This window comes from Schistocerca americana, chromosome 7 (genome assembly GCF_021461395.2).
Source record: "Schistocerca americana isolate TAMUIC-IGC-003095 chromosome 7, iqSchAmer2.1, whole genome shotgun sequence".
In the NCBI taxonomy this organism is placed as follows: Eukaryota; Metazoa; Arthropoda; class Insecta; order Orthoptera; family Acrididae; genus Schistocerca; species Schistocerca americana.
In genome coordinates, this window is record NC_060125.1 from 446,530,161 (window position 1) to 446,557,633 (window position 27,473).

The 27,473-nt window shown below is 37.5% G+C and overlaps 1 protein-coding gene across 1 annotated transcript in view; it reads left to right on the top strand.

Moving 5' to 3' along the window:
• Positions 1-27,473, top strand: part of LOC124622442 (putative helicase MOV-10) — a 447,321-nt gene that overhangs the window by 248,914 nt on the left and 170,934 nt on the right. The window contains exons 9-11 of the mRNA XM_047148140.1: positions 8,980-9,122; positions 11,147-11,311; positions 15,111-15,261. Of these exons, the coding sequence (XP_047004096.1) occupies positions 8,980-9,122; positions 11,147-11,311; positions 15,111-15,261 (459 nt within the window). The remainder of the gene's footprint in view (positions 1-8,979; positions 9,123-11,146; positions 11,312-15,110; positions 15,262-27,473) is intronic.

Genomic DNA, 27,473 nt, shown 5'->3' on the forward strand with positions numbered 1-27,473 from the left:
ATGCAACAGGTATGGTCATAGCACGCAAATGGGTCTGTAACAGGCCCGTCATGGGAGAAGCGGGTGCAGTTGGTGTGTTAGCTGCTGTTGCCATGAACCCACACATGAGTACACAGGACATTGCGAGAGCCGGTGGACTGAGTCAAAGTAGTGTCATGCGCATACTGCATCGTCACCGCTTTCACCCGTTTCATGTGTCGCTACATCAGCAATTACATGGTGATGACTTTAGTCATCAAGTGCAATTCTGTCAATGGGCATTAACAGAGAATGCGTTGCAGTTCTACCTGTTTACCGATGAAGCGGGTTTCTCAAACCACGGGGCAGTGAATCTACGGAACATGCATTACTGGTCTGTGGATAATTCTCGCTGGCTCAGACAGGTAGAGCGACAACGACCGTGGACTGTAAATGTATGGTGCGGAATCATTGGCGACCACCTCATTGGTCCTCACTTCATTGCAGGGGCCCAAACAGCTGCAACATACATTGCGTTTCTACAGAATGATCTGCCAACGTTGCTCGAAAATGTCCCACTGGAAACGCGTCGACGTATGTGGTATTAGCAGGATGGTGCACCTGCACATTCTGCAATTAACACTAGGCTGACCCTTGACAGGATGTTCGATGGGCATTTCATAGGACGTGGAGGACGCATAAATTGGCCAGCCTGTTCTCCTGATCTTATGTCTCTGGACTTCTTTCTGTGGGGTACGTTAAAGGAGAATGTGTACCGTGATGTGCCTACAACCCCAGAGGATATGAAACAACGTATTGTGGCAGCCTGCGGCGACATTACACCAGATGTACTGCAGTGTGTACGACATTCACTATGCCAGAGATTGCAATTGTGTGCAGCAAATGATGGCTACCACATTGAACATCTATTGGCCTGACATGTCAGGACACACCCTATTCCACTCCGTAATTGAAAACGGAAACCACGTGTGTACGTGTACCTCACCCCTCATGGTAATGTACATGTGCGTCAGTGAAAAAGACCAATAAAAAGGTGTTAGCATGTGGACGTAATGTGCTGTTCCAGTCTCTTCTGTACCTAAGGTCCATCACCGTTCACTTTGGATCCCTACATAATTCGGTGCTCTCCGATACACACAATCGAACAGCGGAGGAGTGGTACTCAAGTGTCAACTTTAGGTTACAATATCTCCGGATGTAATTAACATTTTACTATGCAACAAATGGCACTGATTACGTATTTGTTTATATGTTCAGATGTGCTAACAAAACTAATGGGGTTCCATTTAAAAAAACATAGGTTTGTGTTAAAAAACATACTTCCGTGCATTTTTGTATGGTTTGTATTAAACAATTGCACTAGCCCCTCTCCTCACGTTTGGTCTGTGGAATCGATTCATCAGTATTTGATGTGGTTTAGGAAATATATCCAGCGGTAATGTTAGGTGACTCACCCTGTATATAAGTTTGACCAACACTTAACTGACAGAGCACTTGAATGGACATATTTATGATATTTTTAATTTTTTAGTATTTATTTATTTTTGAACTTATTCTCCTTGAAGATAAAATCAGACTCATCCCAAATAGGATTAGTTATTCAGCAAAATGTTTCAGTAAATGGATGTGAACATCTTCGTTACAGTTTTTTAGTTATTCAGCAGAATGTTTCAGTAAATGGATGTGAATGCCTTCATTACATTTTTTTAGTTATTCAGCAAAATGTTTCAGTAAATGGATGTGAACACCTTCATTACAGTTTTTTAAATTGCAGTTATTTAATTGAGTCATAAATAAAACTTTTCTTCCCAATCATAACCCTCATCTGAAAATTGAGGAATTTTTAATATCAGCTTATGATGTACCATCCACTAATCAAGCAAGAAGATTTATACTTTAAATATGACCAGTGACAAACTTTCAAAAAGGTATTTGTCACCATGAGTAATTTTGAGTAATTTTAGTAGACTAGAATACTTAGCTCATGTTTGGTAGTCTTTCAAGTAGAATCCAGAGTGTAAATCTGTCTTTGCAGCCTGAGTAATCATAATTTTTGGGATCCAGATTCCCTAAAAATTAACACCTCTTTACATCTTCTTGTTATTTATTGTGAATTTCTTCCGCTCTACTTTCAATAAATTTTAACCTTACAACAGCTACTACTGCTAACCTCTGCAGCTCATGTTTATGTATCTGTGGGTTCTTATTCCCTATACTTGCTGGAAGCAAGAGAAGTAACCCAACCATAAGAAACAATGTAAAATTTATTGTCTGAATAAACCTTATACATGAGAGCTCAGGCACACATCACAACAGCATAGCACAGACTGAAGTCCAAATATCTAGTTTTCTTCATTTTGGAGGCTTGGTGGACCATTGATAGTTGCCCCAGAGTCCCCCATTCCAGTAGTGCGGAGCACTGGTGGGAGAGAGACTGGTCTGATGATTCGTCATTATCACACAGGTGTGCCTGACTATTTGTGCCGTGGCTTGGTAGGAAACGGTCACAGCTGGACTGTATCTCATAGGTGATAATATATGGTTGTGAGTGACGAGTTGTGCTGTGGGAGCCACTTTTGTGAGACATGACTGGGCCAGTTCTTGAAGTCGCAGTGGGTGTCGTAGAAGCGTTAAATAGACAGTACAGCTTGGGCTGATATGGAAAACATCAGTGCTGCCACCAGATTGTCGATGGCAAGGATGTTATCATGAGGAGGCCACATGTACCAAAGGGATTCTGAACTGATTAAAGTGATGGCGTATGTTGAGAGTGGTACAATTAATGCGCACTCCTAATTTATTAGGCAGTGCTATTTTGATAGGTGTGGCCTGTGTGGTGATGGTCCATGATGGACTGGAGGCCAAGGGGAGGCAGCAGTGCTAAGTACTGATCTGTTGCAGTTTGTGTGTCAAGTCTGTGTGGATGGAGAGTAGTTATAGAATCCAAAGTTGTTGTGGTGACTCTTGCAGGGAAAAGACGCTGAAGCTGTCGGTGGCAGTTGGAGGTGAATAGCGCAACTAAAAGTGGTCAAAAAAGCATCCTGTTGTGTTCGATTCCTCTGGTGTGTCCTGAATTTAGCATTGTAGAGCATCATCAACCTGAGTAGGGTGTGTGGTAATGGAATGTGGAACAAGGTGAATGTAGTCAGTGTAGATGGGTGAAGATCAGCACTGGATGGTGATGGAGCTGTGTTCCAGTGAGTCATGCAGAAGAGACATAGTGACAGTGTGCTGTACAGCAGGAGGAGCATGACCAAAGGTGCTGGTGTTGGAGTGGCCAGGTGATGTGGAAACCACAGTGTACTGTTGTGTGTGTCTCATTGTATGTCTGCGGTCTGTGATGGTAAGGATGCTGGGTGGAGTGCGGAGTGGGGTGGTTGGACGTCAGGTGGGTGACACCTGTCAGTGGGGCCAGGGTCATACATGTGCTCCCATTCTCGCCATTGTGACTGTTATGTGTTTAGTGTATGAGCGGCTCATATGGTAGGGTAGGGCAGTGGGTGTGTCATTATCACATTGCAGGAGAAATGTGTTCTCTATGCAGAATGCTTCCAATGCCACACGGCAGTTGGTGTAATGGTGGTGAATCACCATGAGCTCATCAGCTGAGGAAGACACTGCTTGAGTATGTCAATGGATGTATCACTGTCTTCCTGTTGTGTGTCTTGAATGGTCAATGTATAAGGTAGAGGTGGAGGTGCCAGAGCGAAAGGTCCTGGGATGCAGTGACCCATGACAAAATTCAGGAGCATGGCGTGTTGTACAAATGAGGAAAGGTGGAATTGGCATAAAAATTCCCATCACTAGGACTGGTTCTATGATGCCCTTAAGAGAGAATATACATGTGAGGCAGCAAGATGATAACAGGTGCAGAGTCTGGATCATGGATCCGTGAACTGGGACTGACAAGCTGGCAGCTTCGTGCAGTTGCAATGCCATACATTAGTCCACTGTCAGTGAGTAGCTAGGTGGTAGGGAGTAGATGTCAGAGCTGATGTCTGTTGGAAAATGGTTCATCATAAGCGGGATGAGAGGGGAAGGAAGCACCTCGGCAAACTTGTCAGAATCTGGGTCAATGAAAAGATCATGCTCACATGTGCAATCAGAGATGTGAAATCTGGTAACAGTCATTATCAGTTTAGTGAGAGCATATTCATGGCTGTGCTTAAAGTAGGGGCAACTGGGATAGTCTTCCTGAATGGAAGAACTTGTTGTGAGCAGTATTAAGTAGTCACAAGTTGGGCGACAGTCACACGCAGTTTTGGCGAACGGCTCCTGCACGGATGGATGAAGGTCACTGTGACAAGCAGCAGTTATGATGTGTGTTTTATGATGCCAATTGAAACAGTTCTGCCCAGATGTGGCTTAGAAGGCTGCGTGTGGTGGTTGCGCAGATGCAGCACGGTTGGCAGTGTTCTGCACAAGTGAGAGCACAACAAGATCTGTGGTGTTCTGTGTAAGTCTGGGCATGACATGAGTGCAAATGTTCTTCACAGGCATGGGCTTGGAGTGGGTTGTGGGGAGGCGGAGGTATGTTGATATGCGAAGGTTGACACTCCAGGTGGGCGTGGTGAAGTCAGAGTCAGAAGCAATCAGGTAAAGTCAGTAGGGAGTGACTAATGTGTGGAAGGATGAATGCCAAACCTGTGGATGCAGCACATGGTTGCCAGCATTGTCGTCAACAATGAGGATACAGTGTTGGTGTTCAGTGGAATGTTCTGAAAGTAATTGTTCATTTGCAACACTATTTGTTAGAAATAAATTGCTCACAATTATGGGCAAGGATTGAGGTTGGTCTGTATAAAACTGGATATGTTCCATGTTCATGTTTGAAGCCCAGACAACTGGTAGCAGTAGGGTGGATTGAACAAATTAGTGGCTGGTGCTGAAGACATGGTGTCCGTGGTGAATGACTCAAATCTGTGCAGCTGGAATGTTGCAGATCACATCTTGTGTAGTATTTCTGAAAGGCTGGTATGGGAATGAGTTCCCACAGTAGATTGTTTGTTGCTTTCAGTTGTTCAGGACTAGCATCATCAGTTGAACCACAGTACTGGAGCACTTCACTTGCACAGCTGATTTCTATTGATGCTTGAAGACTCAGTTAAGAAGTACTGCACTGTCTAGAACAGAAGCTGTAGGCATGGTGCATGAATTTTGGCACACATCAGTTGGGCGGAGGTTGCATTGTCCTAGTGCAGCAATGGTATCCGTGCAAAAATTACCCTGCACCGTCATTGCAAATCACCAGGTCACCGATGTGGGCATTTATCCCTTATGCTCAACTAAGGTAAGAGAAGTAACTGATCTATAAGAAACAACAATGTTGAATAAATTGTGTACATGGGAGCACAAGCATACTGTTCATTACAACAGCATAGCATGGACTAAAGTCTGATGTTCATCATTGTAGAGGCTTTGTGGACTATCGGTAGTTGCCAAATAATTTTTTTAACAGTGAAGTAAACAAAACAGCAATTATCGAAAATGCCAATACATTACTTACAATTAAAATGTTAATTACAAAAGTTATTGCTGCATTAGTTTTACATGAAATAAACTGCCAAATTGATACATAGCAGATGTAACTGTGAATTTTGTGATTTACTGAGCAGAATAATCTTTATATCTGATCTAATAATGCAAATAATAAAATACTGATTTTTTTCATAATTACAAATTGGCTTTTGTGGATAAAATTCTCAACGACTTCAGACATATTGCTTGACACATCCATTAAGCTTGTTTTTTATGAAGAGAACACATTTTTGTGAAATATGATATCTATTTTCAATACATTTCATAAGCTTATAAGTAAAAAGCCAATTTTTTCTGTTTCCGTTACTGTAATAATGATTCTCTTGGATTTTGTGATTTTCATAAAAAATAGTATTTTATGTCAGAACCAATAATGTGAAACATACAATGTTTCTTCTTAATTTCAGTTCAGATTTTGTAGCCAACATATCCTTAAGTTTCAAATATACTTCTTTGCATGATCCTTAAACTGTATATATATAAAACCCACAAGTTTTATCAAAATTTGAAAATATGTTGTTTGTTTACAATTTTTTTCTTTTCTCTTTGAAATTCTGTCATGTTACTTGATTAGCTACTCAATGCTTTATAATGTCATTAACAATGCATGCATTCCATCATATCATTTGTGCCAATACATGTATGTAAAATATACAGAGATACGGATGTTAGGTATCGGGTTGTACACTAATATATATATATAAACTCTTTGTCCTTAAATATGTCTGCTTGTGTCTGTATATGTGTGGATGGATATGTGTGTGTGTGCGAGTGCATACCCGTCCCTTTTTCCCCCTAAGGTAAGTCTTTCCGCTCCCGGGATTGGAATGACTCCTTACCCTCTCCCTTAAAACCCACTTCCTTTCGTCTTTCCCTCTCCTTCCCTCTTTCCTGATGAGGCAACAGTTTGTTGCGAAAGCTTGAATTTTGTGTGTATGTTTGTGTTTGTTTGTGTGTCTATCGACCTGCCAGCACTTTCATTTGGTAAGTCAAATCATCTTTGTTTTTAGATATATATATATATACGGTGGTGTAATATTCAGCCGATCCATCCAGTTTATCCCATTACAAGATCAATATACACGGTGCCCCATTTATCTTGACCACCCTAAATAACTGTTTGTTCAGATGTAAATTACAAAATGTTTCAAGCAAATGTTCTTTAGCCATCAGGGGGACAACAATCAGCATTGATATCCGTCGTTGTAGCTTTGGTTTTTATAAAGATATGAACAATGGTATTTTTTTAAATGGAACCCTGTATTTTTTACTCACCAGTTAATTTCATCTCCTAAAGACCTACTCAAAAATGTATCACAGTGTACCATTCACTGAAACACCGCGTTATTAATTACATAATGTGACACTGATGTTGATGCTCCCAGTACTTAGTGCGGGTACTCAGGGTAATGGAACACATCCACATACTGACGTTGACAGAGGACAAGTGTAAACATAAGTAGAATGCACACCCGTCATTCCATCAACCATCATCAGTTGAAGAGTTGTGTGAGTAGAATGTACGCCAATGAAGAGAAGGAAGAAATACTACTCATCTATGGGAAATGTAAGTTAGCAGAACAGTAATTGCAATACTGTTGTCTTATGTACAGGTACGTTTAGTACAGTAGTTTAGTCCTTTTATATACTGTTGTGTGGATTAGGCATACAGTAAAGACTGTCCTTCCTACAAACTGTTATTGTTGTTGTTGAAGGTAGGTGAAATCCTACGGAGGCAGCGGAACTGTACAGAGAGCAATATCCTGACAAGAACCTACCTTCCCGATGGGTGTTTTCGTGTCTTGTTGTGACGCTTCAGGAAACAGGAAGTTTCAACCCACAACTGCACAATCCTCATAGCACCCGCACAGACAAAGCTGCCGAAGTTACTGTTCTCGCTTCCGGTGCTATGAATCCACATGTGAGCACACGACAGCTTGAACACGAGATCTGCATTCCTAAAACCACTGTACATCGTATTCTTATATGTCACCAGTTCCACGAACTTCTTCTCCAGTGTTCTATTTACCAATGAATGTTCCTTCTCAAACAAAGGACAGGTAAATACAAGGAACATGAATTATTGGTCCAGGGAAACCGGCGATGGCTTAGACAGGTGGAACAGCAGCGTCAATGAAGAGTTAACATTTGGTGTGGGATGCTTGGTACTACAATTATTGACCCTTATTTCGTCAGTGGTAGTCTAAACGGCAAAACATATGCCAACTTCCTCAGACAAATTCTTCCTCCCCTTCTGGATGAACTGCTGTGTAGAACCAGAATGCTTATGTGGTATCAACACGGTGGATGTCCAGCACATAATGCCTTGCATACACGTCGTGTTCTGAACTGTGAAGGTATCCTGCCAGATGGATTGGCCAAGGAGGAACAATTACTTGGCCTGCTAGGTCTCCTGATTTAAATCCTCTGGACTTTTTTCTTTGGGGATTCATTAAAGATGTTGTCTATCATGATATTCCAACAACTCCAGAGGACGTGCAGGAACGTATCGTGCTTGCTTGTAATTCTCTTCAGCAGGCAACACTGGAAGCAGTAAATAATCCTTTCATTCAATGAGTGCACCAGTGTATCGGTGTCCAGGGTCACCACTTTGAGCATCTTCGAATGTTCTACTCTTGGGAAATGGTGCAGGAGAGTCAAAGTCAATTTTGTATTACGTTTTTACTTGATTTTCATTTGTTTCCTGACATCTCCAGCAGGTGGACAAGTTTGTGGTCCCTGGCTCAAAGTCAATGTTGTGTTATGTAATTAATAACGCTGTGTTTCAGTGAATGGTACCCTGTGATACATTTTTGAATAGGTCTTTAGGAGACGAAATGAATTACTGAATTAGAAATACAGGGTGCTGTTTAAAAAAGTCATACTGCTGTTCATATCTTTGTAAAAAACAAAGCTACAATGAAGGCAATCATGATGATTGATGTCCCCCTGATGGCTAAAGAACATTTGCTTGAAACATTTCATAATTTGCATCTGGACGGACAGTTATTAAGGAGGTCAGGATAAATGGGACATTTGACAGAACTTTCCTTATTCTTCAAGTGAAACATTAACGTATGGCTACTCATAAAACACCCTATCTATGGGTTAAAAATTAAATAATAAAATAATTTTTTTATCATTTCTCAGTATATTTTCACTGGAGTGCTTGTCTTTTTATCATGTAATTTGTAGTTTTGTTTTTATAACACATTATGCAGCCTGCAGGGCCTTCTCAATATGAATCTATGGAACAAAAAGTATATCCATCTATGCTAGAGTCATGTATCAGACTCTGAGAGGCATTTTACTGTGTTGCCTCTGTATCTTGATAATCTCTCTGAATTTTTTCCTTTCCATCACAAATAAGTGCCTGGAAGCACCCCAAAATATGTTAATATGCATAATTAGTCAATAATAAACTAGAATATTTTAAGTCAGATGCTTCTTTATCGTTTTTAGGTTCCAGGGTTGTTTGAAAGACGTCCATCATTGATGAAGAATGACCGAATATTAGTTACGATAAATGGAGAGCCTTACGTTCAGTATGAGGGAATAGTGCATGAGGTCAGAGAGCAGGAAGTGTACTTAGGTTTCCGTGAACAGTAAGTACTGTTTTCATTGTTAAATCTTTGGCTGTTGTTACCTGATTGTTCGTTAATGTTCTGTAAATCTAACCAAGATTCAGTGATGTGGTATGAGTCAAATTATACTTTAACTGGCAGAAACAGACACTGCAGAACTGCTTCTGTAAAGTATAACAACAAGAAATTATAACAGTTGCTAATCTACTTGCATTGATGAGAATAGGAATTATTTGAGGATAATACAAATTTATACACTGAAGCACCAAAGAAACTGGTATAGGCATGCATATTCAAATACAGAGACATGTAAACAGGAAGAAGACGGCACTGCGGTTGGCTATACCTATACAACACAAGTGTCTGGCACAGTTGTGAGATCAGTTGCAATCTCCCTAGGCTAGATAGCAGCATGTAAATGGCCCCTATCTCAGACACATATTGCTTAATATCTCTGTTTTTAATGTTGTACAATATTTTTAACTGTTATATAAATAGAGTTAAGCTTGCTGTAGTTACTGAAAAATGTTTTAGCTCCCATGCATTTAAACTTTACCAGCTACAATTCTTAAAACAGAGTCAACAGTAGAACATGACCTCTGAATTGCCTCTTTTAAGATTACTTGTAATCATTGTTATCTCCAATACAGTCTTGAAATTTGGTACAGTTGTATTATCGCAGGAACATAATTGAGTGCTGTAATTAGAATGTTCTATTACGAATACAAATGATACTTAATATACCATGAATAAGGACTTTTCGTTCCAGATTTGTTGAAAGTTGAAAATTACTGGTGGTAGCGTATTGGTGCCCCCTATTTAATATTTTTATATGAAACTGAGGCTACATATGAATTATCATCTTTCTGAGTCTAATATTTAGCACCTTCAGTTTTTTGTAAAAATGCCGATTTTGACCAAAATATTGCATTGATCAAGTTGAGACTTGTAACTTTCGATTGTGACAGCAATTTTTAGTTATGACATTCATTGGCGTATTCTGAACCACTTTTAGCTATATAGTCTTATTCAGCAGTGTTTATTTTTTCCTTAAGATTGTATGTTTTGGCTGTCTTGTTCATTTGATCATTCTGAGACTCTACAATGTTAACATTAATATACTGAAGCATACACTGACACAAAGTTTGAAACAAGTATTTTAATTGTTAATTTCACTCGTAGATTACGGTGCAGTCCTTTGCACGTTAAGCACAGTTGCATTAGGATGACGTGGCACTGATAGTAGGGAACCAGCACACTTACTCCCTCTGTACCTCTTACAATGATACAGCACCTGTTTCACTTCACTGTATTCTCTGACAGGATTACAATATCATTGACAAACCTCAAAGTTTTTATTTCTTCACCCTGAACTATTTCTTCACCCAAGTTTTTCTTTGGTTTGCATTACTGCTTGCTTAATGTACAGATTGACTAACAAGACCCTGTATCACTCCCTTCTCAAAGACTTCTTCCTATTCATGCCTCACAACTCTTACTCTACCATCTGGTTTCTGTATAAGTAGTAATATGAAACAATTTGATAAAAAGAAGGTTTTGGTTGATGGAACATATCCAGAGGCACCTAGGAATAGTCAATTTGGTTATGAGGAGAAGTGGTGGAGCCTGGAAAGGGGGGGGGGGGGGAGATAGGAGAGGTAAAAATTGTAGAGATAAGCCAAGGCGTAACTACAGTGAGCAGGTTCTAGAGGGTTCAGGTTGCAGTAGTTATGCAGAGATGTATCCTGCACAGGATACGCTTCTGTGCAGTGCTGCGTCTAACCAGTCTTGAGACTGAAGGCCACACAACTAACACATACTGATTCCCTCTCTCTTTCTCTCTCCCATTCTCTTTCTTTCTTTCTTGTCAGAATTAGCATGTGTTGTATGCACTATTACTAACATTTCAGTTTGAGGATTTTGGTGCCGCAGTAAAATGTATTGTTTTCAAAGTGATATTCGTAATTATAGTTATTTATGGGCATACAGCTAATATGCACTATTTCTGCATTTTATTTGTATGAAGAAAATTCTATGTTTTTCAGGTTTTTGAAAAAATTTGTAGAAAACCTGAAGCTGAGTATTTCATTTAGCGTTAATCGGTATCCTCTGCGATTGGAACACCGTGCGCTGATGTTGTTGGAAAATCATGAAATGAGCTGGCTCATGTTTCCAAACGAATACAGCTATTCATCAGATGCAGGAATCCGGTAAGCTTGTACTGAGAGACTGTTAATCATAGAGTGTTAGTATTAACTAAAACAGCCTCTACTTCAAACAGTAATACTACGCTGGAGCGACAAAAGTCATGGGATAGCTATTATGCACATAAGCAAATGGCAGTAGTATCATGTACACAAGGTATAAAAGAGCTGTCATTTGTACTCAGGTGATTAATGTGGAAAGGTTTTCAACATAATTATGGCTGCATGGCCATCAACAGCAAAACCACATCCGCTTTTACCGTCAAAATTTCAGAAGAATGCTTTTGAATCTTCATGCAACCTGTGTCATGCCAGGACACAATCTGTATTACACCACACCACATGTCATTTCATGTGGCCAGGAATGAAGAAGATTGTCATAAGTGGACATCATGTTGCTTACAATGTTAGCATTACAAGGTTAGCCGATATGTATATGCACCAATCGGCAACTTCCCCAACACTACCACACATTTCACTCATGTGCACACAGAAAAAGTGGGACCACTACTGTCTTCAAATTGGAAATGGTGCCTGCTAACAGTTATTGACCGATTGAGCCATTGACCAGAAGTGGCACTTGTGGATAGTGCCTCCACGGAAACTTTCAAGCATGCTTTCGTGCTAAACAGTGTATCACTTTTTGGCTGTCCTCTTCACATTACAACATATCGTGGCAAGCAGTGTAAATCGGAATTGTTTGCCAACCTGGCAGCTTTCTGTGGCATGAGTCATCACAAAACAACCAGCTACTACCCGGCCAGCAATGGAATGATAGAGCCTTCACACTGAGCACAAAAAGTACCTCTAATGTGTCACACCACCGGGTGGACAGAATCTCTGCCAATGGTTCTGTTTGGTTTTTGGAAAATGTACAAACCTGATGTGGATGGTTCCCCTGCAGAACTGTTGTACGGAATTTCGCTATGACTGCCTGGTGAATTTGTAGATGTGGCTCTGCAGCCTGATACAGACCCATCTACCTTTGTCAGTCACCTTATAGATCATGTCAAGATCAGACCTTCACAGCCATCCAGGCATAAAATTTTTGCCACATTTGTCCAAAAAGACCCCAGTACATGCACACACATGATGTTGCATACTGATGGCATAAAACCAGCCGTACAGCCACTGTACAATCGGCAGCACCGAGTCATCAAGAGGGGAGATCACACCCTGGACATTCTGGTCAGAGGCAAGCAAACTAACATTACAATAGACAGCATCAAGCCATCAGATGTCTTCAATGAGCCATCCCCCACTGACGCTTGATATACACAGGCTTGTGCAGCACTTGGTCCAGCCAGAGCAACTCCTGCACCAGCACGTGGTCCAGCAACAGCAATTCCTGCACCTGACTGGTCATGATCTCAGCTCCAGGGGACCAGCGCACCACAAGGTCTGGTCAACACGTCCGCTTCCTGACACACTCCCTGGATGCGCTCTGTTTCTGCCAAGGTGGCTGCTCTAGCGACAGTGGCCAGCAGTTCCGTAAAGTGTAGTGCGCGAGAGTTTTCATGCTTGTGTCACGCCAAAAGTGTTCAATTTCACGCTGTCACATTAGTTCCATGCTGGCCGCCAGGAGCATTGTGTTTTGTCTATAAACTCTGTGCTATTTACACTTACTTTATAACGATTTCGATGTTAATGTTTACTCCATGTTTAATTCTGTAATTGTGCGTAGGCCTTAGTAATGAGTCAACAAGATGATTAATCATTCTCTCTCAAGTTTGCGTCTAAAAGACAGTCTGTATTATTTGACCTATGGACAAATAAGGCTGTTGTCATCCCAGCAAAGAATATATCGCTCATGTTATTTATTTGTATCCAAACAGGTAGGTCAACTGGTCGAACGGGCTATGTTCCCCTGCTATGGGTTTTTCAGCAGTTGCATCATCATAGGCCTATATTCGATTTCAAAATATCACAATGAATAGCAAGAAAAGTAAGCATAAGTGTAGTAATGAAGTTGGGTGTAAAGTATAAACACAAATGCCCTGGTTTATTCTCTCTGAAATCTGGTCACCCTAAGTATATTGTGTGTGGCCAAGATAAACTAAAAGCGTCGACACCCCTGATATAAAGTGATGTATGAGTTTCGTCGACATATGTTTCTTGGAAGTGATGTAACCTAACTGTCCATAAGTGATGCTGTACTACTTCTGGATGGCTATGTCCCAGTACTTTGTTGTGGCTAGGATTTTCTGGTTTCTTTAGGGGTCCACTTCTGCTCAGGATGCAGCCAGCTTGGTTCACATATATTGCTGTCATACATAAAACATATCTCAGAAGTACACAGATCAGCCATAATTAGCTTAAGGAAATGTGACTGTCTTCTAAATATTGTGTATTTCAACTGCAGGACACGCAGTTGGTATGGTTACTGGTTTTATATGAAACCATCATTCAGATATGTCCAAAAAAACCAGACACTACACATTCATATAATGGATTCACCTCAATAGGCAATGAATGTGTGGATGCACATTTATGGTTGATCTCTAGCAGGAATCTAAAATTAGCGAACATAGAGTACTTGGATAGGAACTGTGGATGGTTGGTGCCAAGATAGTCCATGCATCTATAATAAACACTGTGTCCGAGTGACACAGTGGTTAAAACAACTGCCTAGTAAGCAGGAGATCCTGGATTGGAGTCCCGTTCTGGCACATATTTTCATTTATTGCCGCTGATTCGGCATAAAGTCACAATGTAGCTGATATAATTGGTCTCTTCTCTTTCTTTTTCTTTCTTCCCCCTCCGCCTTCAGTTTACATAATATTACTTGTTTTGCCTTTTTGCTAAGTTGCCATCGGAAGAAATGCTTAAAAAAATGAGAAGAGGGGTGGTAATGTACAAGGAAAAGAAATTACAAATCAAATAAACGTTTTTACATAACTATATGCACTTGAATAAATTAGATATTAATTCTTTGACTGAACAAGCCCAGAAAGGTGCTCATAGTGTATACTTATTTGCATCCTGATTGTTGGAACTGAAATCTACAGTTAACTACATAATAGCACACATTTGATACCTTTTAAGTCACAAATACAATTATGAGTAAAAATATTCAGAATATTTAATATCAGCATAAACTATCAATTTTTTATTGTGAATACCTGTAATCTTATATTTGCAATTGAAAAAGTTCATAGTACCACATAGTTAATCATAGTTTTCAATTTTCAGATCTGATAGTGCAGATATGTTTATATTGCAAATGCCTCTCCTGGGCTATTCAGTTGAAGAACTGCTATGTAACTTTTTCAAGTGCATATAGTTGTGCAAAGAAGCTTATTTCATATCTAATTTAGTTTCCTAATACTTCGCTGCTACACAGATCTTCTGATGAAGACTTGGTAATAAGTCAAAACAGCTAATGATACAACTTGTGTGACCTGAAGCTGAAATGTATAATAATAATAATGTCTCAGAAGATTTCTGCCTTAAATGGTATATAACAGTAACAGTGTTGAGCATTAAGTTCTGCTGCCTGCACGAGAGCAAAATATGTCATCACAACACTTCTACTTCATCAGCCAGTATTACATGATGAAATAAATTACATCATACCATAGGCCCTTTTCATTTTTAAGTAAATTTTTAATATACAGCTGTTCTTGTGCAGTCTGTAATGTTATTTGATTTAATTCCTTTATTCTGTTTCCACAGTCTGTCCTGTTTTACAAATAGCAAGAATTGACCAAAAAGGTTGACCCCATTCCAGTGGGAACACACTGGGATGGAGCAGATTGTGTTAATACTTCCTACTGTGATATGTTAAAGAATTTTTTTGTTTCAGGTCTTGGTTCAATCGTTTGATTGAAACAAATGAAGAACAGAAAACAGCAGTAAGCCACATAGTGTCTGGTTCTTTCTTCCCATCTCCATATGTGGTGTTTGGCCCACCAGGTACAGGCAAGACAGTCACAATAGTAGAGGCCATATTACAGGTTAGTGACAATGTATTGGTTTCATTGGTTCTTTCTCCAAACAACCCAACTAAAAATTTTTTCTCGTTTTGTGGAGTTACTCCAAAATATGATACCATATGACATAATGGAGTGAAAATAAGCAAAATAAGCATTTTTTTATATTTATATCTCTTATGTCTGCCATCATTCGCATTGCAAACACAGACTTGTTTAGGCACATTAGCAGTTCGTTAGTACGTTGCTCCCAAGTGAATTTATTATCAAGTTGTAATCCCAAGAATTTTACACTCTCAACTTCTCCTATTTCCATGTCATATTTTATACACACACTAGAAGGAAATCTCTTGGAAGTTCTGAATTGCATAAAGTGGGTCTTTTCAAGGTTTAATGACAGTGAATTGGCTATGAACCACTAACTAATGTCAGTAAAAATTTAATTAGCTGCCCTTTCTAAATTTATATTTGATTTACTATTTATTGCAATGTTTGTATCATTTGCAAATAAGACAAACTTGGTATCTGGTAACGTAACAGATGACAGGTCATTAACATACATAATGTATGTGGACCTAGTATGGAACCTTGGGAAACACCAAATGTAATTTCTTCCCTGTCACATGATGTCTGATTGCCTACTGCTGAAGTGTTACATAATGACACCCTGTGTTTTCTATTAGTAAGATATGACTGAAACCACTTTGCAGCACTACCAGTGATGCCACAGTATTTTAATTTACTTAAAAGAATGCTGTGATTCACACAGTCAAAAGCCTTTGACAGGTCACAGAATATGCCAGTTGCATCTAATTTGTTGTCTAGTGAATTAAGGACATTTTCACTGTAAGTGTAAATAGCCTTCTCAATATCAGAACCCTTAAGAAACCCAAACTGTGACTTTGACAGTATGTTATTTTCACTAAGGTGCTTAAGTAGATGCTTGATCATAACCTTTCCAAAGATTTTTGAAAAAGCTGGCAAAAGTGAGATAGGCCATTAATTTGATGACATTTCTTTGTCCCCTTTCTTGTGGAGAGATATGACTCCAGCATGTTTAAGCCAGTCCGGGAATGTTCCTGTGCTAAGGGATTGATTACACAAATATGACTAAGCTCGCATGAACACTCTTTTATTAACTTTGTTGATATGTTATCATAACCACTAGAATGATTTTATTTTGAGGACTTGATGATGGATTCTATTTCTTTGGGTGAAGTAAGTGTCAATATCATTTTACTGAGATTGCTTGTGTGCACTGGTCTCAGTTATTCCATTGCATTATTTACTGAAACTGACAACCCCATGCTATCAGAACAGAGACAAAATACTTGTTTAAATGGTTTGCAATGCAACATGCGTTCGTTACCAGGGTTTCATTTTTTTTAGAGCTATTTGTTCCTCCTCATTTCTGGTCCTACCTGTCTCTGACTTAACTATATCTCATACTGTTATTATTTTATTGCTGGTTGTATTTATCTTCTTCTCATAATGCAGGTGTTTAGATTTCTGGATAACCTTCTTCAATATTTTGCAGTAATTTTTGTAATGAGCTATAATGCTAGTATCAAAATTGTCCCTCCACATCAGATAGAGTTTCCTTTTTGTCTCACATGATATCTTTATCCCTTGTGTGATCCATGGTTTCTTATTAGACTTCTGCTTAATTTGAGTTACCTTCAGGGGAAAACAATTTTCAAATAAGGTGCTAACTTTATTAATAAATGTTTTGTATTTTCCATTTGTGTCTTGGATGCTGTAAACATCCATACAATTAATTTCTTTGAGCAATCTCCTAAATTTATCAGTTTTTGACTGTTTTATCGGCCTTCTTACTCAGTTCTGATAGATTTTTTATCCTGACAATTTTCAAAATTTAATGTTAGGTGTTGCATGTCATGGTCAGATAGCCCATTTACTACTGGTTTTGTAATGTGGCTTAGTTGCCTAGAATTGTCTGTAAAGATGTTATCAATGGCAGTCTTAGAACATTTTTATACCCTAGTTGTGAAATTTACAGTAGAAATTAAATTGAATGACAATGTAACTGATTTCAGTAACTGTTCACTGACATTGTTTTTCAGGACATCTGTATTAAAATCACCTTCATCCACTAGTTCTTTGTATCTTAATTTTAGATGAGATAATAAATCTTTAAGACCATTTATAAACAGGTTGAAATTTCCTGAAGTTGCTCTGTATATGGCTACTATTATAAAGGACCTATTATGAAATCCTGTCTCTGTTGCACATGGTTATAAGTGCTGCTGTAAGCAAAATTTATTAATGTCAATATTCTTACATTTAAAACTGTTTTTAACAAATGTGGAAACTCCTCCTTTCTGCATATTTTGTCTACAGGAGTAAGAGGCTAACTTAAATTCTGTAAGGTTTAACATATCTATACCAGTGTTGACATGCTGTCCAGAGGCAGATTATATCAACTGGGTTAGATGACTCTGATTCATCAATGCACATAAGTAGTTCATTAATTTTACTTCTAAGTCCTCGAATATTTTGATGCACTAAAGATAATTGGCATTTCACATTTACCGAGATGAAATCAGGTGGAAATAAAATTTCTGCTGATTGCTGTAAATTTTTAACCAAAAGCTGTGTTCACTGATCCAATGTGCCAGGATTATACTGTTTGATTTCTTTCTCAAACTGAAGGTTTGTTTCAATCTTTACTACTCTCAAAACTTGACTTCGTTCTGTCCTACCTATCCTAAAAAAGGCGGACCGATGACCGTAGCAGTCTGGTCCCTTTAATCCCCCAAACCAACCAACATAAAAAAGGTGCTGCTCCAACACCTATGACCGCTGGTATACTACCTCTCATGGCAGTGCCCCCCCTCTTACATTTCCTGCTATTAGCCCAGCCAGTTTATCTCTCCCTTTCCTGTTGAGGTGTAGGTCATGTCTAGTATAGTCCCACCTACTGAGAGAATCAACAGGAAGCAAGCCAATATGTGACCCCGCACTTGACCCACCAAGTAGCCATTCCAACTCCAAATTAACTCTCCCGATGGTATAGTTCCCCACTATAACCATGGTGTCTTCCTTGGTAAAATCTTTACAGAGTGAACCTAAATCCTCTGTCACCTGACCCAGACCAGCACTAGGTTTAAAAAAATTTGTGACATGGTATTCTGATCCTAACTGGTCCTGCAAAACTTGGCCTACACCTCTAGCACGTGAACTACCTAACACCAAAACTTTCTTTCTCTTTGCTGACTTCCCTACATTCTTATTCAGTTTTCTACTGAAAATTTGTTGTGCCCCTTCTACACCTACTTCTGTCTGAGGCTCATCAGTTTCTAACTGAAGCAAAAGGTCAAACTTACTCCTCACATTCACCACAAAGCTGTCTGACAAAGTTCTTGGTCTGTTCCTCCTGTTATCTGTTGCCACTTCCCACCTCTCTTTACCCTTCTCCCTCCTTAACCTGTTCAGATCTTCCCTAGCCTGCTCTAACTGTGCCTGAAGGGCAGCAGTTTTCCCCTCCTGTTCCACTATTTTCCTATCTCTACTGCATATCCTACAGAACCACTGATGAGTCTGATCCACTTCCCCAATTCCCATGCTGCTACAGTCATCCCAATGGAAAAACTACTGCAGCCATCACACCAAACCCCACAGCTAACAATTCTACGGCATGTCAGGCACTTTTCACTCATGGTAAAAATCTTACTTTACTGAGAATAAGTCAAATTAAATTACTGAAAAAGAAGAAAAGACATTTATGAAAGTTTAGGTCTAGTTTCAATCATATGTAAACAAACTTACTTTAGTGACAATAAGTTATATTACCGAAAAAAGGAAGAAAAACACATTTACAAAAATTAGGCCTAGTCGCAATTGTATGTAAACAAAGCTGCTATTGTATGTGCAAAGTTTCCAGATACCGGAACTTAAAATTTATGCTGTGTTTTGAAAAATAAAGAGTTAAACGACAAAGAGATACGCTTTTCTTAGCTTGCTGGAATGGAAAAGAACAATTAAATGAGTGCCTCTAAGTTTTACTGTGCTACAATGTATGCAAAAATACAGTCGTAACTCGACTTTATGTTCCTTTAAATTTTTCAGGAGTAATACACAAAGAGAAGTGAAATGTTTAATTGTAAACTTGAAAAACACGCTAATACATGTATTAAACAAATTTCCTGAACTAAACTGAGTTTTATTGCAGGCTACATCACTTACCTGTACGGCGGCACAAAACTCATGCATTTTGCCTCATGCAGGGCTATATGTAGCATAGAAATATGCAACAACTGCAGTGAATTGAGTAAGATGATTTTAGCAGGAGGTACTTTGCTTTGTGAGGTGCTAATGGATTCAACACCAGCCCTCAAGTTCGTGGTGCGCCACATTATATTCTAACTGCCTAAGGTAACCAAGGAAAGATGGCCACCATAGGTTATCAAAAGTAGCAGCTATATCAACAGTCACTAGAGTGTATGCAGAATGAGTATCTGTTGCTAGCAGAATCACCTTATAAATTGCATCTTCAGTTGATATGCCTCTTCTTAATCCAGACTGGTGAGGGCTCATCCCATGATATTTTAATTTGTTGCATAATAGTTTTTCAAATATCTTGTCAGGAACATTCAAAAGACAAATTGATCTGTAGGATTCTGGCATCACTGGACCCTTTATCACTTCAGCATTCTTCCACAGGTCAAGGGCCCTTCCTTGCAAGAGGCACTCATTGTACAATTCACTCAAGGAACTAGGTAAGTAGGTGACTGTTCCCAGCTTTCTGTTACCATCCCATTATTCGTTTTGAGCATGAATAAGACTGCTGGTAATCATATTTCCTCACAAACTGTATTATATAGTACTCCACAGGTATTGATTTCTAAGTTAGGCTCCACAAATTGCTTCCATGGTACCATTTTTGTTTGCATAACTCTTCCTTAAAACATTCTTTAAAATACCGGTATCTATGCAACCTTCAGACTCTTTCTTCTCAGGTCATACTGTTGTAGTATAGTTTCATGGCTCTTCTTGTTACAGATCTTAATTTCTGCAGCATCTCAGTCTAGATGCAAAGTTACATCTCCCCATAGGTATCAATGCCTCCGTTGTTCTACATGTAGCCACTGTCAGTTGTTGCACGTTAACATGGAGTCTCAATCTACGTTAAAAGCAAATTAGATTTAGATTATTCAGTAGCAGACCTTAGCAAAATGTGCCTTGAAGGCATATTTGAAGTAGCCGGTATGGTAATACACGCACAAAAAATTGTAATTGTGTCAGTTAATCGAACTCCAAGATCTGATGAAATAATATTTATAGAAAAAATTAACACACTGATTTTGCAGTTGTCCAAATATAAACAACATAAAATTATAACTGTAGGTGATATTAACATAGATATAAGGGCAAAGAAGCAAAATGTTATCTATATGGTTAATTCTTTGAAGTCATTGAACTATTATTGTCTTAATGAAAAGCCCACCAGACAGAATGCATATCTTGATAACATAATTAGTAATGTATATAATGATACTCTTGAATGTGATGTAATAGAATTAGGAATATCAGATCATGCAGGACTATGGCTTCGAATAGAAAATTCAAAACTCAACACTAAAGAAAGACAAGTGACACATAGACTTCTAGGAGAATCCAATGTAAACAACATGATTAATGAGTTACAGGAAATTGATTGGTCTCATAAAATTAATAATAATAAGGCAACTGATAAATGCTTTACTATTTTCCTCACAGAAATTAAGCACATTGTAGAAAAGATGCACCCCACTGTAACAAAAAGACAACATCCTAATAATACACATAAGCAATGTCCTACTAACAAGTGGTACAATCCAAAACTTAACAAACTTAGGATACTACTTCTAATTCTGAAGGATAAGTCTAATAAAAGTGACCAAGACAAGGCAAATTACATAAATATGAGAAAATTTTACAAATCAGAAATAAAAGGGGCTAAGTGCAATGCAAATGATGAATACATTTTGAATTCCAAAAATACATGTAAAGCTGCCTGGAATGTCATAAAACAGGAAATTAATAACATCAATAAAGAAAACAACATCCCTATAGACCATGATACACTCAATGATTGTTTTGTAAATAGTGCCACTACCACTCCACTCAATAATTCTACCATAGATGCAGAAGCACTACTCATCCATACAAAACAGACTAGTGAGAAATTTACTTGACCCCTATCACCCTAAATGACATTTGCAAATCAATAAACAAACTAAGCAATTCCAGAGCAGAAGACTATTATGGACTCAGTAATTTTATCATAAACGTATAGCAAAGGAAATCAAAATGCCACTTCTCTCACTGTCAAACAGAGTACTAGATGAAGGAATATTTCCAGAATGTCTTAAGCTCACAGTTACACAACCTATGTATAAAAAACGTGATAAAAACCTCCCAAACAACTACAGACCCATATCAATAGTACCAATCATATCCAAAGTAATAGAAAATTGCATGCATATGCAGCTATACAGCTATTTTGAAAGCAACAAATTATGAAATGAACAGCAATTCAGATTCAGATCTAACCTATCAACTGTAAAAGCAATTGAAGCTTTGGTGAACAATGTATATGAAGCATATAAAAAGAGACTGCATATATCTGGAACACTTATTGATTTAGGCAAAGCATTTGATTCAGTGTCTCATGACATAATCAGTAAATAGTTAGAATACTGTAGCATTGAAGATAAACCACTCACCGTATTCAAATCTTATTTAAGCAATAGGTTACAGCTTGTATATGCAAATAAACAGAGATCAGCAAGACTTCCTATAAAAAGAGCAATACCCCAAGGCTCAGTTCTTGGGCCTTTCCTGTTCATTGTCTATATTAACAATTTCTTGTATTATATACCATGTAAGAATATACTGTAGACTGATGATATAATGCTAATAACCTCAAGTGATAATTTACAAACTGTGCTGGATAACAAAAGAGAAATAATGCAAATGACTAGTCACTGATGTCAGGCCAATCAACTGCGCATAAACAATACAAAAACAGAAGAAATAATTTTTAATCTAAAAGCTACAAAAAGTAAAAATAAAGCGGTGAAACTACTTGGATTGCACATAGACCAAAAACTCTCCTGGGGAGAACACACAAATCACCTGTGCAGCAAACTAGCCAATGTACTTTTTTTACTTTACAAATTGAGAAACAGTGTGAGCAAACAGCTATTACTTCACTCGTATTTTGCTTTCTTTCATTCCCATCTGGAGTATGGAATTTTGCTCTGGGGTAATTCCTCACAGGCTAAATGTATTTTCAGATGGCAAAAGAAGGCCATCAAATGTATACTAGGATTAGCACCCAGAGATTCCTGCAGAAACCACTTTAAATATCTCAGTGTAATGACAGTACCTAGCATGTACATATATAACTCTTTAATGTATGCTGAAGAAAATCTGGACAAATTCAGCACGAGATTGATGTACACACACACAATACCAGAAATAGTCACTTGTTGGATTTTCCTTTCTCGAGGCTGGCTGTTGTCCATAATAACTACAAACATTTGGGCATAAAATTTTTTAATAAGTTACCATACTCAGCTCGTACAGCCCCATTTTATAAATTCAAGAGTGTATTGCAAAATTGGTTAAAATGCAGTGAATTCTATACAATTGAAGAATTCCTAGGAAATACTCATTATAATATAAGCTTTTAATAAGTGATAAAGAAATGTTTTCAATTCTTAAATAAGCTAAATAATTCTGTGTATGTAAGTGTTTATTGTGCTTTACTGTATTCCATTTTCAACTTTGACAAAGCCAATTGTATGAAAAATATTGAAAGGCGAATAATAATATTCTATTCTATTCTATTGGAAATGAAGAAGAATGTAATGGCACCAAGTCAAAAATGAAGAATTGTACCTGGACAAACAAAGATATTACACCTGGGCAACCTGAGATGGTTTATAGATGGTGATCAGCTTCCGACAAAATAAACAACAAAACACTCATGTTGGGTTCACCCAGACCACCCATCCATCATTAGTTTGGTGTGTAGTTTCAGTACGGATCTGGATCACTTCAGTGTTTAGCAAGCTAACATGTTCTATTTTATGCTGTAATGAGAAAGTCTCTTGAGAAAAAAACAATAATGTATACTTACACTGTTAGTGTATGAAGTGGGGAAAGAGAAAAAATGCTTTTATTTGTCTATTAAATTAATTCTGACATAGTAGGACATGAATAAAAATTAATCTCATATCGTTAAAGCCACGTGCAGTTGTTCAAAAAATAATTGATAACTTCAAATTTGTAGGAAATTTATAACAGTGGCAGTAAATTTTCTGATCACTGTAAAATGTGTTATGTCATCGTAATCTTACCTTTACCTTTCCGTTCGTATCAGCTCATCTGCTTTGCCTTCACGGACCTTCCTTAATTGTTCCACATCATTCTTGGCCTCCTTTCATATTCTTTTATGCTTTGCTTATTTTTTGTGTTTTTTATTGGTTTACAACACATTATTTTCCTTATTATTCATGAAGCCAAATTTCATTTTTAGTCCACTCCTGTCCATGTCATGTTTATATGGTAGAGGCTTCATCTCTGTTAGTAAATGGTTTAAATGGCTCTGAGCACTATGGGACTTAACTTCTGAGGTCATCAGTCCCCCTCAGGTAGTAATTTTATTATTTACTTATTAAGCACCCGTATTATCACATTCATGATATTGGACTTGTAAAAGTACAGAACACTATAAAATATTACATATTTACATCATGTACAAAATCTTATCATTGGGTTCAACACATCTTTATAACAAAAATATTATTCTGCTTATGCACATACAGATAGAATAAAAGCTTACGAAACCCCTTGGGCGATTTTAATAAACTATTAAATACCAGTACTTTGGTTAACTAGGCATAGTAACATACAGCACAAAAGCTAGGTGCATAATTACATACATATATTGATGAAAGAAGTTTGCTTTTATCTAGGAATGCTTGATAATTACGAATTTTTGTTTAGAGATTTTGAGGAAGACCTACAGATTTGAGCAAAATTCCAGGTATTTGTTAATTCTGTAGAAGCTGTTATTTATTAGTAGGTTTTTTAGTTCTTTTCTGAATGTATAACTGTTTGGTATTTTTTTATGCTATCTGGCAATGCACTGTACAGAATTTTTGGTTTGTAAACAGCACTTTCCTGATATATTGATTTTCTGTGCACACCCCTATGATAATCATCCATGTTCCTCGTTTGATAATTGTGGATCTCACTATTCAAAGCTGAAACTTGATGGTTTTTAATGAAGCATTTGCTTTCAAATATAAATATAGATGGTAAAGTCATGATTTTTAATTCCTTAAAGATATCTACATGGTGCTCTGCAAGCAACATCACTTATTAATCTTCCAGCTTTCTTTCGGAGCTTAAAAGACTGCTTTGCAAAAGAGGTATTTCCCCCGAACACTATTCCATACTTCAGTAGACTATGCATGTGTGCATAATAAGCACTTAACACTGTTTCAGTATTGCAGCAATCTTTAAGCACTTTTAATATGTAAAAGTACTTGCTTAATTTTTTTGTTAAGCATTTCTATATGTTTTTCCCATCTTAGATGCTCATCCAACCATAATCCTAAAAATTTTATGTGGTTCTTTTGTTGAATTTGGCTATTTGATAATGTGAATTTTACATTGGTCCTACTTTTGTTCCTTATATGGTAGAAGTTCATCCATACAGTTTTCTTGTCATTGACAACTAGACAGTTATCTTTAAACCATTTTTCTGCCACTTCAGCTGTTTTGTTGATTCTTTGCTGCATCTCATAATCGTTCTTCCCTTTTATAATGAAGCTGGGATCATCAGTAAATAATTTGGTATCAGATGTTGATAACTGTTGAGTAGGTCATTAATGAAAATCCAGAATAACAATGATCCAAATAACGTACCCTGGGGCAGCCCATAATTAACTTTTTTATATTCAGAGCGGTACACATTTCCATCCTTAGAAATTTGTACTGTTTGTTTCCTATCAGTTAAATATGATTTGAACCACTCATAGGAAAGACCACAGACAGCATAATTATACAGTTTTAACAGCAGTAGATTATTATTTATAAGACTGAATGCTTTGGAAAGGTACAAAAACAACCCATACATCAGTCCCTTGTCCTCCATAGCTTTGTAAACCAGTTGTAGGAAACTGAAGAGAGCTGTTTGTTAGATTTGCTTTTTCTGAAAGCATTCTGTGCATTTGCAAGAATTTTATTTTTGTTTAGGAAGTCTCTCATAATTATTCTTTCAATTATTTTCAAAAATACAGGTAATAATGATAGTGGTCTGAAATTTTTAATGTCAAACTTGTCACTAATTTTATAAGCTGGTATTACTGTTGACTGCTAAAGTGTGCTTGGAAACACACCAGTTTAAAAGAAGTCATTGATTATGTCCACAAGTTGAGCGACAAATGAAATCTGCAAGTCATTTTACTCTTTAGTTTGCTGATAACTGTTTGTACTTCTTTGGGTGTTATGGGATATAGGTACATTGTCCTTTCATTTATTGGAGTTTTTACCTTCGTCTTTGGATTATATGTAGTGGTGATCAGATTTAGGGCTACATTAATATAATGATCATTAAATATATTAGCTATTAGAAGTGGATCATCAACAATTTCATTTCCGTGTTCTACGGTGACTTCATTACTTGCATTTTCATGTTTGCCTGTACGATTATTAATAACTTTCCACGTAGATTTCATTTTGTTGTTACCCTTTCTGATATGTGAATCATTGTGCTTCCTTTTTACAGCAACTATAGCTACCCTGTGCTTTTTCCTATAACACTTGACATATGGTTTCAAGGTAGTATTTTGCTTTGCATACTTATATTGCATTCTAAGACTTTCTGATGACTCTTTGATTTCACTTGTTTTCCATGAATTTGATTTTTTGTTTATTTTCATTCTCTTCAGAGGGACTGAAATATCCCAGTAGCATTTATAATTTGACAAGAATTTGTTGGATTTTATATCTTCAGAACTATTGCTTTCTAAGTCCCAGTTTCCATTTTTTAACATTAGATTAAAGACCTTAATTAATTAATCAATCGTCTCTCAATATATCTCCTGTTGTCACTTTTCTCATGAGATTTCTCTAAAGTCAATTTAACTGCTTGATGATCAGAGAAACCTGTATCCAATACCTCAGATTTAAAGCCACATTTTGATTTGTCAGTTAATATTTGGTCTACAGTACTTTCACTTTTGCTGCCATATCTGGTGATATCTTCTACACGTATGTCCATATTGTATGTTTTTTTGTAGAGTAACAAGTTTTTGCCCTTTTTTACAGTTGTCCTTGAAATTAATATTGAAATCTCCAGCCACAATTATGTATTTTGACTGACTATTTAGATACTTCAGAAGATTTTCCAAATTTTCAGAGAGCAGTTCAAAATTGTCAGATGGGGACTTATATATACATGCAATTATAATTTTACTATATATTAGTTCACATAAACAATATTCAAAATCTTTATCAATACAGCAGACTTTTTAAAACCTAATTTCCTTTTATTTAATACCTGTTCTTACATATATACATGTTCCACCCCCTCTGGATGTTTCCCTGCAAAAGCTGTTCACCAAATGGAGGTCTAAAATCCCAATTGCACATTTTTTTATTTCTTGCAGCCAATGTCCAGTTATACACAAGATAGAAATCTCCTTCAATGAACCATTCAAATGGACCTCTATCTCATATAGCTTACTGGTTATGCCCTGTACATTATGATATAGATTCTATGAGAGGTATGTTTCTGCCTGGTTAGTTCTTTGAAGAGTAGGCTCCAGTCTTTTCATTTCTGACCTGATTTGTACCTCCTGGGGGTCCTGGACTTCTTCTTGTTTTTTTTTCTTCTGCAGAGGATTTGGCCATAAAAAATTTTCATATGTTGTTTGGGTGCTAACTTCTGCCTGGTGCTTGATCGTGATCTGTTGTTTTTAACTTCTGCTCACTCTCGTATGGCTTCCTCCTCAGTCTTTTTACATGGGGATATTGTCTTCTGTGCTGGTTCCCTGCCATTTGTTCATTCCGCTGAAGGCATATTTACTGTTAACTTTTTAGTTTCTTCTTCTGTCATTTTCGTATACTGTGTTGCTTCCTTGTCACTTGTTCGTTCCATAGGATGCATATTTACTGTTAATTTTTTGGTTTCATCTTCTGTTATTTTCCCATAT